This window comes from Tursiops truncatus, chromosome 21, assembly GCF_011762595.2.
Source record: "Tursiops truncatus isolate mTurTru1 chromosome 21, mTurTru1.mat.Y, whole genome shotgun sequence".
NCBI classification, from domain to species: domain Eukaryota; kingdom Metazoa; phylum Chordata; class Mammalia; order Artiodactyla; family Delphinidae; genus Tursiops; species Tursiops truncatus.
The window spans coordinates 30,748,545-30,763,888 of record NC_047054.1 but is presented as its reverse complement, the minus strand read 5'-3'; the positions used below and the strand labels follow the sequence as shown (position 1 = coordinate 30,763,888).

At 37.5% G+C, this 15,344-nt stretch overlaps 1 protein-coding gene across 1 annotated transcript in view; it reads right to left on the bottom strand.

Annotated features, from left to right (window-relative positions):
• LOC101329190 (disintegrin and metalloproteinase domain-containing protein 18) overlaps positions 1-15,344 on the bottom strand; it is a 78,479-nt gene that overhangs the window by 37,661 nt on the left and 25,474 nt on the right. Inside the window, exons 11-12 of the mRNA XM_033848807.2 lie at positions 8,832-8,968; positions 5,087-5,270 (exon numbers count right to left, since the gene is read on the bottom strand). Coding sequence (XP_033704698.2) covers positions 5,087-5,270; positions 8,832-8,968 — 321 coding nt within the window. The remainder of the gene's footprint in view (positions 1-5,086; positions 5,271-8,831; positions 8,969-15,344) is intronic.

Sequence of the window (15,344 nt, the reverse complement as noted above, 5' to 3'; positions counted from 1 at the left end):
GAAACTGCATAATTCAGTGAACCAAATGACCAACACATGATGTTACAAAAATATACATGTGTAAAAGGTCCACTTGAATTGTAATATAGACCAATGGGCTTTAGTGTAATGGGGTATAAATAATCCACTAATTTTGGTTTCAGATTTAACAATACAACTAACCTTTTAGAAATTTTCACTTTTCAAGTTTGATGTAGCAACAAAGTAGAATATGCACAGTTTTCTGAAAAGTTATTAAAATTCCCTTCCATTTTATAACTATATAATTGTTTGAGGATGGATTGGGACTGCATCTGGAGATGACGAATTTGGAGAGAAATCATAATCTCATCAATATCGATTCCTCCAATCTTAAAATATGGCATATTCTTGAATTTATTAAATACTTCCATGATTTCTCTTAGCAATACTTTGCAGTTTTCTATTTAGTGGTCTTGTACATATTTTATTAGATACATTCTTAAACATTTTATGTTTCTTGGTGCTATTGTAAATGGTGTTATTTTAAAATTTCCTTTTCTAATTTATTGCTGATATAAAGAAGTCTTTTGACTTTTGTGAATTATGTAACCAATGACCTTGGTAAATACACTTATATATGCAAATTATAATTTATTTCTAGATTATTTGGGTTTTCATTGTACCCAATCATATTATTAGGAATGACAGTTAAATTTCTTCACTTCCAATTGTTATACATTTTCTTAATTAATGTTAGTCTTGATTTTTTTCTTTACTACTGTTAGTAGAGGCTTATCGATTTTATTTATTTAATTAATTAAATTTATTTATAACAAGAACTTGCATTTGGTTGTAGGATGTTTGGATACAGAATCTATACTGACCATGAAGGTGTTATGGGTATTCTGATGTCAGCACTGTTAGCACAGCTAACCAATCATTCTCTAATGATCTTGGTTTTCATTACATTTCATTTTCATGTAGTTCAAATTACTGTCTACTTTCCCTACTGATTTCTTCATCCAGGTTATATTCTCCTTCCTGATTTCTACCCTGGTAGTTTCAGGCATTTATACTTGTCCTTTCCTATTCTTGTAGCTTATACTCCACATATTGGGGAACCAATGTGAGGATCTGTCAGCTTCTAAGTGTGTCACCTCAGTGGGTCACTAAAGAACAGGCAACATGAACACAGGTTAGGATAATGAACCTATTGGATCTACTGTTAAGATGGATTTTTCAAAGATGCCAGGTATCACCTGGATTCTCTGTAGGCCTACGCTACGCATGATAGCAGTTTGAGTCCTCTTATGTGAGTCTGTTAAGTAAAGATTCTCTATTCAGTCATCCTACAGTGATCTGGGTATTCCCCATTCCCCAGTGAACAGCTACCGCAAATGGCTGGAGGTCACTTTGGAGGGGAATAATTGAGGAAGTTGCTACTTTATATCCTTACTTGGGCATTGTAGGATCTCACCCTCAACTTGAACAATGAGCTCTGGCTCTGAGACTAGCTTGGGTCCAGAAATTTAGCAAGGGATTGTGAATTTCCATTAGTAGTAATTGGCACCAGTCCTTTGCTCATCTCTTCCTAATTTTCAGTTACATACATCAAGGGATATCATAATTGACTACCCAGATCTCTTTTTTTAAATATAAATTTATTTTTTACTTATTTATTTTTGGCTGTGTTGGGTCTTCGTTGCTGCACACAGGCTTTCTCTAGCTGCGGCGAGTGGGGGCTGCTCTTCGTTGCAGTGTGTGGCCTTCTCATTGTGGTGGCTTCTCTTGTTGTGGAGCACAGGCTCTAAGTACACGGGCTTCAGCAGTTGTGGCACACGGGCTTCAGCAGTTGTGGCTCGTGGGCTCTAGAGCACAGGCTCAAGAGTGTGGCGCACAGGCTTAGTTGCTCTGTGCCATGTGGGATCTTCCGGGACCAGGGATCGAGCCCATGTCCCCTGCATTGGCAGGCGGATTCTTAACCACTGTGCCACCAGGGAAGTCCCTACCCAGATCTCTCTTAATCACAGCCACTTGACCTCTGCTATTCTGGAATTCAAGCATCCCTAGTGACACTGGGTGCCCAACTCCATGATGGTACTTCCAACCATCGACCCTAGTCTATAGAAGAAAGCTACCACTGAGATCTTCAACCACATCAGGATCTCCTCAGAAGTGCATTTCCTCATTGCTTTAGTGAAAGGAGTGTACTCTGGGCCATCCGGATAATTAGGTGCTAGATTTTGTAGTATCCTTATGTTCTATTAAAATATGGCCACAACTCTGAACTTTTGACCCCTTCTGTATTACTCCGCTAAGGTTGTTCTGGCATATCAACCTCATTTATTGTAGGCCAGATTGTTTCCCATCTTCAAGGTTCCATCCAGTGGCAAATCAAGGCTGGCCCCAGGTTACCTTGCCAAGGTATTAAACCCTGATTCACTAGACAGCATCCTCCTTTTCAAGGCTTATACTTTAATATCTTGGGGTCAACATCCTTAACATCCATCCCTGGCATGTTCTCCATGTTCTTGTCCACACATACTAGCAAATTCTACAATTTAAAAAAAATAACTTTATTCCAATAGCAGAGGGTATGTCTTCACTTGGGCTGCGTTTAGACTTGAGACTAGTTAGTGGTCTAGTACCAACAAGGGAAGGCAGGGACAGATCTTGAGAAGAACAGGCATCGTCCTGTGAGACATCCGTCTCATCTAAGTCTCTCTGGTCCACAGGCAATGTGATGCTGCTCTGCCCCACCATGGGGAGAGCAGTAACTTCACAGCCCAGGGGGTTCTGAGGGATTTGGAGGTGTTAAGTTTCTCCAGTGCATCTATTCAAATGTGCCAAGCCCAGAAATGAGTACATGAGTACATATTACTATCTGGCCAGCATGAAATCCACTTTCAGAAACCTATCTTGAGTGTCTGCTTCCTAGGACAATTTCTGGTCCAGCTAATGTGGTTTGAGTTTCTCCAGATACAGACTCTGAAACAGTGATGCATATGAGTAATTTATTTGAAAGGCGTATTAGTTCCCTGCTGATGCTGTGACAAATGACCACAAACATGGCGACTTAAAATAACCCAAGTTAATTTCCTCATACTTTCTGTAGCTCAGAACTTCAGACAGGCAAACTAGGTCAGGTCCTCTGCTTACAGTCTCACAAGGGTAAAACCAAGATGTGGGAAAAAGCTTCCTGTTTCTTTGGTGGCTGTCAGCCAAGGGCTTGTCTTTTCTCCAAGAAACTATCAGCGTTTCTTCTTGTGCTTCCACGTGTCTTCATCCAGCAGTAGCGGCTTGAGCCCCCTTCTGCCACATCTCTCTGACTTCACCTGGAGAACATTCTCTGTTTCTAAGGGCTCATGTGATTAGCCAGGACCCACCCAGATAATCCAGGATAGTGTCCCCTCTTTAATGTCCATACCCTTAATTAGTTCTGCACATTACCTTCTGCCATGTAATATGCATATCCACAAATTCCAGAGCTTCGAGTGAGGATGTATTTGAAGGTCCATTCTGCCAACCACCAAAGCGCTGGTATAGGATGTTAGGGAAGGGACGCAAGCCAGTACGAGTGGGTTTGTGAACTGTTTGCTGCTCCTGTAAGATAAAGCTAGATCCCACAAGTACCTCTGGGAAATGACACAGAATAGGGGACAGCAAACATTTTCTGTAAAGGATGAAATAGCACATAGTTTCAGTTTTGCTGAAATGCTGTGCCACATGGTCTCTGTTGCAACTATTCAACTCTGCTGTTGTAGCACAAAAAGAGTCATAAACAATATGTAAACATATGGGTGTGGCTGCATTCCAATTAGGTAACATTTACAAAAATAAGTGGCAGCTGAATTTGGCCCACTGGCTATGGTTTGTAGAACTTTGATGTAAAGCTTGCCTCAGAAAATTTCCTCCTAAGGGGCAAGGAATCTGGGACATTTATTTACCATCATACTTATCTGAGGGCCGATCGATAGTCCTGAGTACATTAAGTCCTCCCTGATAACTGGCTGAGTATTCTACTCTACTGAGGCCAGAGGACGCACTGCAACAGAAAGTATCAGATACTTGAAGCAAAAACACTCTACAGGAACAGTCAAGGCCAAGGAAATACTGGCAGAGCATTGACAGCATCTGCTGTAAGTGTTAATCGGCCTACAGCCTGCAGTTGTGGAAATTCACAATGTGTAGATTTAGCCCTAGATTATGTTGCTTCATTTTACCCTTCATTAAATATAACTAGAGTATTTGGCAAGTAATTGGCACATATTTTGGGGTAGGTGAATGCAAGATGAGCACAGTACTATGTATTTATCAAAAAAACTAAGATGACATTGGAAAATCTGAGATAGTTGGAAAACATGTATACATATATAGAGAGACACACACACACATACATGTATGTATACACTTTAGGAAATGGTACATGATTAAGAGAATGTGTAGGGATTTAAAGTTATGTAAACAGGTAGTGGTTAGCTATTTTTGTAGGTGGATAAAAAATTCATATAACTACTGGGGGAGTAATCATGAAGAAATTTTTTTAATTTAAATAGGGGGAATTATTAAATATTACAAAATAATGATATAACATACTAAATATCTGGTCCTATCACTTGAAAACAGTGTCGTGCACTGAGCATTCGGTTGGTGGAGCTATAGGATTACACACTTATATTTAGAATGAGTAAACAGAACAAATTTTGATCATCCTGAAACTGGGAAATGCAGGAATGTTTGAGAATAATTAAGAAACATCCATTATAATGTTTAGACATCCTTGCAACCATAAGAAACAGAAAAAAGTTGGACCAAATTCAGAAGTTTGTAGAGAAAACAGAGACTGAGGTCATATGATTTGGCTAAAAGGGAATTCATTTAGTCCATATATTCAAAATCTCTCTGCTGCTATAATTGTGAACGGTGTCTTCAAACCAAGGTTTCACGACTCATTTGTCTTCTCAGCTGAAGAGGTGTGGGGAAATGATTCATACGTCTTAATTTATCCTCATTTTCACATCTTAATTCTACTGAAGACTTAGTTGCATATATCATTCCATATATGCCATGACCACTTACTGGAAACATAAGAAATGGTGTTCAGATTTCAGTCTTAATTACTCACCTGTTCACTGTCACAGTCACATTCTTCCTGAGGTTCCAAAATCCCATTACCACACACCGACTGATTTTGATATAATGGTTTCAGTTTTGAAAAGTTCTGAAGACACTGACCCTCAAATGTTGAAACAAAATATCTATAGTCACGCATGCTGCAGTTGCTAAACATCTTTACACCACTGGAAACCCTAAAAGGAAATAACAGTCCTCAGGTTAAGTAAACCTAGCTAATAAAACCACGTCTAAACAATGCTCCATGTATAATGATACGAATTGCAGGATGGCTCAAACGAAAAACTTGTACCTTGGTGGAGACAAAGTCAAACGTGATTAATTTTTAATTTATCATTGTTTATCTTTAACATTAAAAAAAATAAGCATTGAAAATGTATCTTTACAGGAAAGCAATAAGGTATAATGGTTAAATCTGTCTATCTATCACCTATCTACCTATCATCACCTATCTTTCTCCTTACCTAATATGCTCTTCTCTTACATATTGAAAGCTTCCTTCCCTTATTTCCATTAAATATTTGCTCAAGTGTCACCTTCTAGAGAGGTCTACCTTGACATTATCTGAAATTGTGTTCCCTCCCATATTCTCCTTCCAATTTCAATATTCATTATTCTACATAGTAGTTTCACATCATGTAAAAATAAGATTTTTTGTTTGTATCTTTTAATATATTTTCACATGACCTAAATTTTACACTAAAATATAAGTCCCTTGAAGTTTTATATTTTCATGTTCATTTCCAGTGGGCTGTCTAGTAGCTATGTCTAACAGATGTCCAATAGACATTTCAAATACGTGAGGTACAGTATTGAACTACTGTTCTTCCCCACCAAGTCTGCTCCATCCACTGTTCTCAGTTGCTGGCAACTCCATTCTTCTGGTAGCTCAGGTTGATAACATGGGTGTGACCCTGGACTTTCTGCACTAATACACACACACACACACACACACACACACACACACACACACACACACATGAATATAACACATCCAATTAACAATTTTTATATGGATTACATGTTGAAATGATAATATTTCAGATAGACTGGGTTAAATAAAATAATTTATTAAAATACATCACTAATTAATTTTATCTACTTAAACAAATTTTTAATGTAGCTACTCTAAAATTTAAAGTTCTATATGAGGCTCACATTTCATTTCTATTGCACAGTGCCACTCTACGCAATCATGTCTGAAATAATCGTGCCTGAACAGCTATATCTGAGATGACAGAAGTCCTGGGTTGTCTCCTGAGCCTTCGAGGAAAGAAATATCTAATTGCCAAGGTTTCAGAGTTGGTAGTGTCTGAGAAAAAAAGTGAAATGCTTTAGCCTTTACTGGCATAGCCATTTGTAATGGGATAAATAAGGGAAACTGGGAGGAATATCACAAGCAATAATAGTATTTAAGCAAACTTCTCTATTACTTTTAACTACGTTGTTTGTTTTTTTAAAAGGAACATTTATTTATTTTTGGCTGCATCGGGTCTTTGTTGCTGTGCGCGGGCTTTCTCTAGTTGCAGCGAGTGGGGGCTAATCTTCGTTGCGGTGTGTGGGCGTCTCATTGCGGTGGCTTCTTTTGTTGCGGAGCACGGGCTCTAGGCATGCGGGCTTCAGTAGCTGTGGCTCGCAGGCTCAGTAGTTGTGGCGCGCGGGCTCTAGAGCACAGGCTCAGTAGTTGTGGCGCATGGGCTTAGCTGCTCTGTGGCATGTGGGATCTTCCCAGACCGGGGATCAAACCCGTGTACCCTGTGTTGGCAGGCGGATTCTTAATCACTGCGCCACCAGGGAAGTCCCAACTACATTGTTTTAATCGGCATCTGTGCCATTCTGTTTCTGTAGGCCACTCTCATGCAAAAAGCTACGAACTCTGAGCACTGACATCCTTTTACACAAAATTAGTTTAAAAATACACAGGGACTCAGAGGTTATTTTCTACTTGGACCACATGTTTTCTGAGTGAAAATTAAAAGTATTAGTTAGAACTTGGAACTTTTATTTAAGGTGGGTACAAAACAATTTAATTTTTAAAATCTTTGCTTAAAAGATGGCCATGGGGGGCTTCCCTGGTAGTGCAGTAGTTGGGAGTCCGCCTGCCGATGCAGGGGACGCGGGTTCATGCCCCGGTCCGGGAGGATCCCACGTACCGCGGAGCAGCTGGGCCCGTGAGCCATGGCCGCTGAGCCTGCACGTCTGGAGCCTGTGCTCCGCAACGGGAGAGGCCACAACAGTGAGAGGCCCGCGTACCACAAAAAAAAAAAAAAAAGATGGCCATGGGAAGGAAGAAATGCAAGTGATATATATATATATACACACACATACATACATATATAATAGACACAAGGCATTTGAAACAAATATTAAATAATTGGCTTTTTGTGGGGAAGACTACCTCTGGGTCTAAAGACAGCTATAAAATAAGTTGGGCTAAGGCAGCTGCCTTGAAATACTTTGATTTCTTATCCAAAGTTCCAATTGTGGGGTAGGAAAAAAAATTGAAATAATTATTTCAGGAGAATGCAGCATCCTCTGCAGCCCTAACTGTTTCTGATTCCATGGGCATTAACTTGGCAAAATGTCAACTATCTGCTCTCTTTTACATAGGCACTTCGGTAGCTGTTTGAATGAATCTTAAATTTGTAATTACAAAATATGTCTTCAACAAGTCCAACAATCCTATCACTTTCCTAAGTCATTTCTAAGTTCCAGTCTCCAAGATAAGTGTTTCACATCTTCTATCAAAGCTTTCTATCAGAATAAACCAGATTCCCTACATCTTTACACCTCCATTAACCAGATTCCCTACGTCTCTATCTGTTTACTCTCCTAATGTTCTATCACAGTAACTGAATTTATCCTCTCCTCTCTAATTTCCTCCATGATTTTGCTCTTAACTCTTCATATGTCCAAAATCATCTTTTCTTCCTCTTCTCTTCATTTTGATCAATCTATAGATAATATGTCATGTCTCCCATCAATAAAATCCCTCCTTTGATTATAAATCCCACCTCATAATCCCCAAAAGGTTGCCTGTATCCTTCATCTCCATCCTATTGCCCCCCACAGAGTTTATCAGGTTCCTTAAAAAGAATCTAAAATATTGATTGGGATTGCACTGAATTTATAAACCTCTTCTGAAAAAATTAGACATTTTAATAGGTTATCTATTTTCTTAGTGCTGGTATACACATACTTGTACACATAGTAATGGTTTTCAAGATGGATCACCCTGATGAATTTTTTGATGTTGTTGTTGTTCTGACTGCGTACTGATGCTGTGGCCTCTATGTAGGTAGTCAAGCATAATAACTGCAAAGAAGGACAATTATTTTCCTCTTCAAATCTTTTCTTCTTTTTTTTCCCCTCAAAGTAATAGCCAAAGCTACTAGTACTACGTTATATTGTTAAGGGTGATTTTGCCTTGAGCAACAGATACAACAAGAACAAAAACAACAACAGTATCTATGTGAATTCAATATTTCATAGTCTTCATAAATCTTTAAAGTTTCCCTCTAATTCCCTTGAGTGAATATTTCATTATCATGGGGTTTACCGCTTTCTGGAGTCTTATATCATGTGAACAAATTCATTAGTGTGATATCTCTTCAGGCACAACATTCCTTCCTAATTTTTGACGTGGGATTGAGTACGAAAAATAAATTCATCATGTCTTGTAAACAACCTCACAAATAAATGTGTGAAATAAATTCAAAAGAAAAAACAAGGCTTACACTGCTTCATGATTCATTATGCACATAGCGCTTGGACAGGAACATTTACGGATGTCATCATATGTTAATCCTATTTTAAGGCCAAGCAGTTGAGCTATAATAACGGAAAATCCCTCCAATGTTATTGCACCTGGATACTAAGATAAAGAAGGTTGAAGAGAAAACCATTATATAAGAAGAAAACAAAAGCAAGTAATACATCAAAACAGTTTTGTTCCTATAAAATTTTATATTTTAATACCTTTTCATGTTGACCATATTTTATATTTTATTTTGATAAAATAGTTAATTTATTAAGAAGCATGATATAAAGTAAAATGTAATTAAACTACCAATATCCTCTGGTGTAAAATTAGGCATGCCCAGATTCTATAGCCTTAAGCACACTTAGTGTTTCTGATGTAAACAATATAAAACACATTTATTTAACTTTCTTATTAAATCAATTCATTCAATTAACAATTATTAATTCAGTATACACATGTGTCAGGCACTATGATAAAAGATAAGAATATAGTGGCATGCATGAAAGAAAGGACTTTGTCCACACTTGCAGTTATATTACAAAAGTGGAGAAAGAAAACTAGTAGGAAATTAATAACGAACTCCCCAAATACAGAGAGATCATGAAAAGTGCTCTGAAGAAATGGAGTGCTCTAATAGAGAATTCTGAGGAGGGGTATAAGATACAGATAAGATACTTAGGAAAATCTGTTTGTGGAATTGATGTTTAGGCCAAGATAGAAAGTTTGGAAAATGACCCAGCCTCATTAATAGCGGTAGGGAGCTTGTATGGGAACCTGTTCAAATGCTGTAGTATAATGAGTGAAGTGAAAGAATGACAGAACGGAAGTTCGAGATATAGGCAAGGCCATGGTAAAGAAATTTGAAGTGAGATGTTACCAAAAAAAGATTGGTGGTAGTGCAGAGTGGCATTTCATATGATTTAACCTGGATAAATAAACTGTGATACTTTTCTCATATTTTTAATCATTACAAGAAAAATTCTTAGAACTTCTCTAATTTTTCTACATCAATAAAAATACATAGTGAGTAAAACTGAATTAATACCTAAAAGAAAAAATATTGTGTGTATGTATGTGCATGTGTGTGAATGAAAACATAGAATATTATCTAGCAACATGGAAAAATGACTTAGTAGGTACCCTCTCTTGAAAAAAAGGGAAAATCCCAGTGTCAGGATTTGAAAGGAGGCTAAAGACAAATCAGAACATGAGAGATGATATCTGGCTAACCACCAGGTTTTAGGGCAAGATATAGGAACCAGAAGCTGGACTTTTAATGCCAACACACAGAAAGGAGAAACAGTCTTATACTTTCATATTTATATAGTTGAAAACAAATCTCCTGTATAAAGCCATGCTACAGAATAAAATAAGCCCTTAATTATACTGTGCAGGAAGAGAAGGTAGATTACACACAAAAATTAATAACAGGAATAAAAAAGGTGACATCAGTAAAGATCCTCAGATTAGAAAGAGCTATGATGTGCAAAAGAATGAAATTGGAAACTTGTCGTATACCACTTACAAAAATTTACTTGAAATGGATTAAAGACTTAAACATAAGACCTGAAACTGTAAAAGTTTTAGAAGAAAACATATGGCAAAAGCTGTTTGATATTGGTCTTGGAAATGATTTTATTGGATTTCACATCAAAAGCACAGGCAACAAAAGCAGAAATAAACAAGTGGGACAATATCAAAAGAAAATATGTCTACACAGCAAAGGAAACAATCAACAAAATGAAAAAGCAACCTATGGAAATGGAGAAAATACTTGCAAACCGTATACCTGATGAGGTGATTTTAAAAAAATATAAGGAGCTCATAGAACTCAACAGCCAAAAAGCCCCAAATAACTCAATTAAAACATGGACAAAGGGCCTGAACAGACACTTTTTTCCCCCAAATAATACATATGAATGGCCATCAAGTATATGAAAAATGCTCAACATCACTATTCGTCAGAGAGATATAAATCAAAACCACAGTGAGATACCACCTTCTACGAGATAGGATAGGTAATATCAAAAAGAGATAATGAATGAGGACATAGAGAAAAGGCAGTCCTGGTGCATTGTTGGTGGAAATGTAAGCTGATACAGTCATTGTGCAGAATAGTATGCAGTCCTCAAAAAATTGAAAACATATCATATGAGCCAGCAGTGCCACTTCTGGGCATAGACGCAAAGAAAACGAGACCCCTTTCTGAACTCCCATGTTCACGGCAGCATTATTCTCAATAGCCCAGGCTTGGAAAGAACCTGCATGTTCACCAGTGAATGAATGGGTAACGAAAACGTGGTAGGTATACAGTGGAATGTTAGTCAGTTATAGAAAAGAAGGAAGTCCTGACATTTGTGACAACACAGATGACCTTGAGGGCATTATGCGGAGTGAACTAAGTCAGACAGAGAATGACAAACACCCCATATTTCATATGTGGGATCTAAAACAAACGAACAGAAAACGAAACGGAAACAGACCCAGATACAGAGAACAAACTGGTGGTTAGCAGAGGTGGGGACTGCTGGTGAGATGGGTGAAATTCATGAAGGCGATTAAAAGGTGCTGACGGAGAAAGACAAATACTGTATGGGATCACTTACATGTGGAATCTAAAACAAAAAAAAAAAAGACGAAAACCACTGACCTCACAAAAACAGAGAGAATGGTGGTCCCTAGGAGCTGGGGAATTAGGGAAATGGGAAGAAGTTGGCAAAAGGTTACAAACTCTCAGTTATAAGATGGATGAATGAGTCCTGAGGATCTAATGTACAGCATGGCAACTATAGTTCCTAATACTGTATTATATACTTGAAATTTGTTAAGAGAGTGGATCAAAAGCACTCTCATAAATAAAAAAAGGTAAACTATGTGAGGTGATGGATATATTAATTAATTTAATTTTGAGAATCATAAATAACTTACATCAAATGATCACACTGGGGCTTCCCTGGTGGCGCAGTGGTTGAGAGTCCGCCTGCCAATGCAGGGGACACGGGTTCGTGCCCCGGTCCGGGAAGATCCCACATGCCGCGGAGCGGCTGGGCCCGTGAGCCATGGCCGCTGAGCCTGCACGTCCGGAGCCTGTGCTCCACACGGGAGAGGCCACAACAGTGAGAGGCCCGCGTACCACAAAAAAAAAAAAAAAAAAAAAATGATCACACTGTACACTTTAATTATATTAGTATTTTATTTGTCAATTATACCTCAGTAAAGCTGGGGGAGGGGGGCAGGAAGAGCTGTGGTGTGTTGTGCACGTGTGTGCGCACAAATACAGGAAAAACATAGAGAAGAAAAATGAATATTGGACAGTTTCAACAGAGACTTGGAATCTATAGTATAGAATCTAATAGATACTTCAGGTCATGAAGAAATTGGAGCCTGCCGGGCATTAACAGAAGCTTGCAGCATTGGTCAGGAGTCCATGCTCAAAGGAAACTAACTCTAGAAAGAGACAGTTTTTGTGACGTTTAGACTCAGGCCAGGTGTAATAGACATGGCAAATGGGTTCACAGGGAACTCATGGAAAAAATGTTTACTATTTCTGGCCTGGAAAATATAAATTGTGAATAAGAGGAGGAGGATGACTGCGAAATACACAAGCAGAAAGCTTCAGAAAGAAGACCCTCCAAATTCTGACCCCCACATTTCTGGCTGAGTTTTGAGACACTCATACATGGAACAGCCTCAACACAACTGAAGATCTCAGCTGAGGCTAGAGCTGTTGTTCATGATGAAGAGCTGCTGTTCTAAATTTAACCAAGAGCACTGCATGACAAAACAAGCAAACACAAAATCAACCCTCATCAGAGAAAAGCATCAGAATCCAGACTCCCTATGAATGTTACAATGTTCAAGGTAACATAGGATATCATTGAAAAGGCCATGAAAACTGAATTGGGGTGTGAACAATGGCCCATAAAAATGATCCAGAATGTGTATTTTAGAAAATAAACTGTCTTCTGAAATGGAAGATTTAAAGAGAAATCAGTGTCTCCTGACATAATTCTCAGAAATATCCTGAATACAGTCCAAAATTACTCATCATACCAAGAATCAGGAATATCTCAACTGTAATCAGAAAAGACAATCAACAGAGAGCAAAACCAAGATGGTTCATACATTGCATTCTGCAACAAGGATTTTAAAGTAACTACCATAAAAATGCTCCAACAAGCTATTACAAAAACGGTTAAAAGAAATTAAAAAACAGAAAATCTCATCAAAGAAATAGATAATATAAAAAGAACCAAATGAAAGTTTCAGAACAGAAAAATACAATAATAAAAAAATAAATAAAACCTCAATAAATGAACTTAGTAACAAAATGGAGATGTCAAAAGGGAGAATCAGTAAACTTAAAGATTGATTAGGGGCTTCCCTGGTGGTGCAGTGGTTGAGAATCCGCCTCCCAGTGCAGGGGACACAGGTTTGAGCCCTGGTCCAGGAAGATCCCACATGCCGCGGAGCAACTAAGCCCGTGCACCACCACTACTGAGCCTGTGCTCTAGAGCCCACGAGCCACAACTACTGAAGCCTGTGTGACACAACTACTGAAGCCCACACGCCTAGAGCCCATGCTCTGCAACAAGAGAAGCCACTGCAATGAGAAGCCCGTGCACCACAACAAAGAGTAGCCCCCGCTCGCCGCAACTAGAGAAAGCCTGCATGCAGCAACGAAGACCCAAGGCAGCCAAAAATAAATAAATAAATAAATTTATATATAAAAAAAGATTGATTAGTATAAATTATCCAATCTGAAAACAGAGAGAAAATAGTTTTTTTAAAAAATTAACAGAAATACAGGAGCAGTGGGACAATAACAAAAAAATCTAACATTAATATCGTTAGCGGCCCAGAAGAGGAGAAAAAGTGCATAGAAAATCTCCCAAATTTGGCAAAAGACACAAATCTACATATGTAATAGATTCACAAAACTTCTGACAATAAACTCAAAGTAGTCCATGGCCAGACAGATCATAATTACATGGCTAGAGAAAAATTTTAAATGCCTTGAAATCAGCCAAAGGAAAACAACACATTGCTTATTCAGGAACAATGATTACTATGACAGAGGATTTCTCATCAGAAATAAATGGGACAGAGGATGTAGGACAATATTTTCAAAGTGCTGAAAATGACTTTCATCCTGCAAAAATATCCTTAAAGAATAAAGAAGAAGTGAACACATTCTAAAATGAAGAGAAATTCAGAGACTATGTTCCAGGATCCCTGCTTCAGAGCTATAACATCTGTAGTGAAGAAAGAGGAACAGAAGGGATATTTATATGGGAAGATATAATAGACTATTTTTCTTCATTTGACTTTTTTTAAAAAATTATGTTTCAGGGTTAAAGACAATGTACTGAAAAGTAATGTTTCATCAAATTATATCATAAAATTCCGTTTTATGATTATATACATGATTTGGGACCTAAAATATGGTGTTAACATTTCTATATTCTACTTGAAATGGTATAATGCTGGTACACAAACTTGTGTGTATGTGATTGTGTGTGTGTGTAATCGTAGTACAGAAAACATGAAAAATGCTTTACAAAGAGAAATATTGAAAAACTCTAAAAATCAGAGATTGATCGTTTCTGTAAAGAGACAGGACATATTTGTGTACTATATAGTGTCTGTCACAACTATAATTCTGATGTTGTATCAGGAAAGTAGTCATAGACAGTAGGTAAACGAATGGATATAGCTGTGTTCCTATAGAACTTTATTAACAATATATGTGGTAGGCCAGATTTGGCTGATGGGTCACATTTGCTTATGTCTATGATGAATAAATCAAAATAGAATACTAAAAATTGTTCTAGTATCCCAAATAAAAACTGGAAATGCCAACGGAGGACCACAAAAAACAAAAAGATAAAACAGAAAACATATACTAAGTTGACAGACTGAAATACAAACATATCAACAATTAGATTCAATGCAAACTGTCTAAACATACCGATTAAAAGCCATAGATTTGCAAAATGTAGGAAAAACCACATGTTCCAGCTATATGCTGTTTACAAGAAACTCACATAAGATATAAAGATGAAAGTAGTTAAGAAAAAAGATTTAGTATGTGAACATTTATCACAAGAAAGTTGGAGAGGCTACATTAATAACAGGTGAAGTTAACTTCAGAGCAAAAATTATCATGGACAAAGGATATTATATAATAAAAGGTTTGATTTGCCAATAAAATATAATAATCTTAAATGTTTGGGTACCAAACATAAGAGCTGCAAAATATATGGAGCTAAAATGAATACAACTGAAAGAATAAATACACACATACATAATTTAGTTGGAGACTTCAACAACTCTCACAACTGAGAGAAGCACTAGACAACTGGATATTGTTTAGAAGACATGAAAAATACTATCATACTACAATACCTATAAACTACTCAACTGCAGCATGATATACATCTTGTGAGTTTTGTAACATATGTAGCTTAAAGAAAGGTGTTTATGG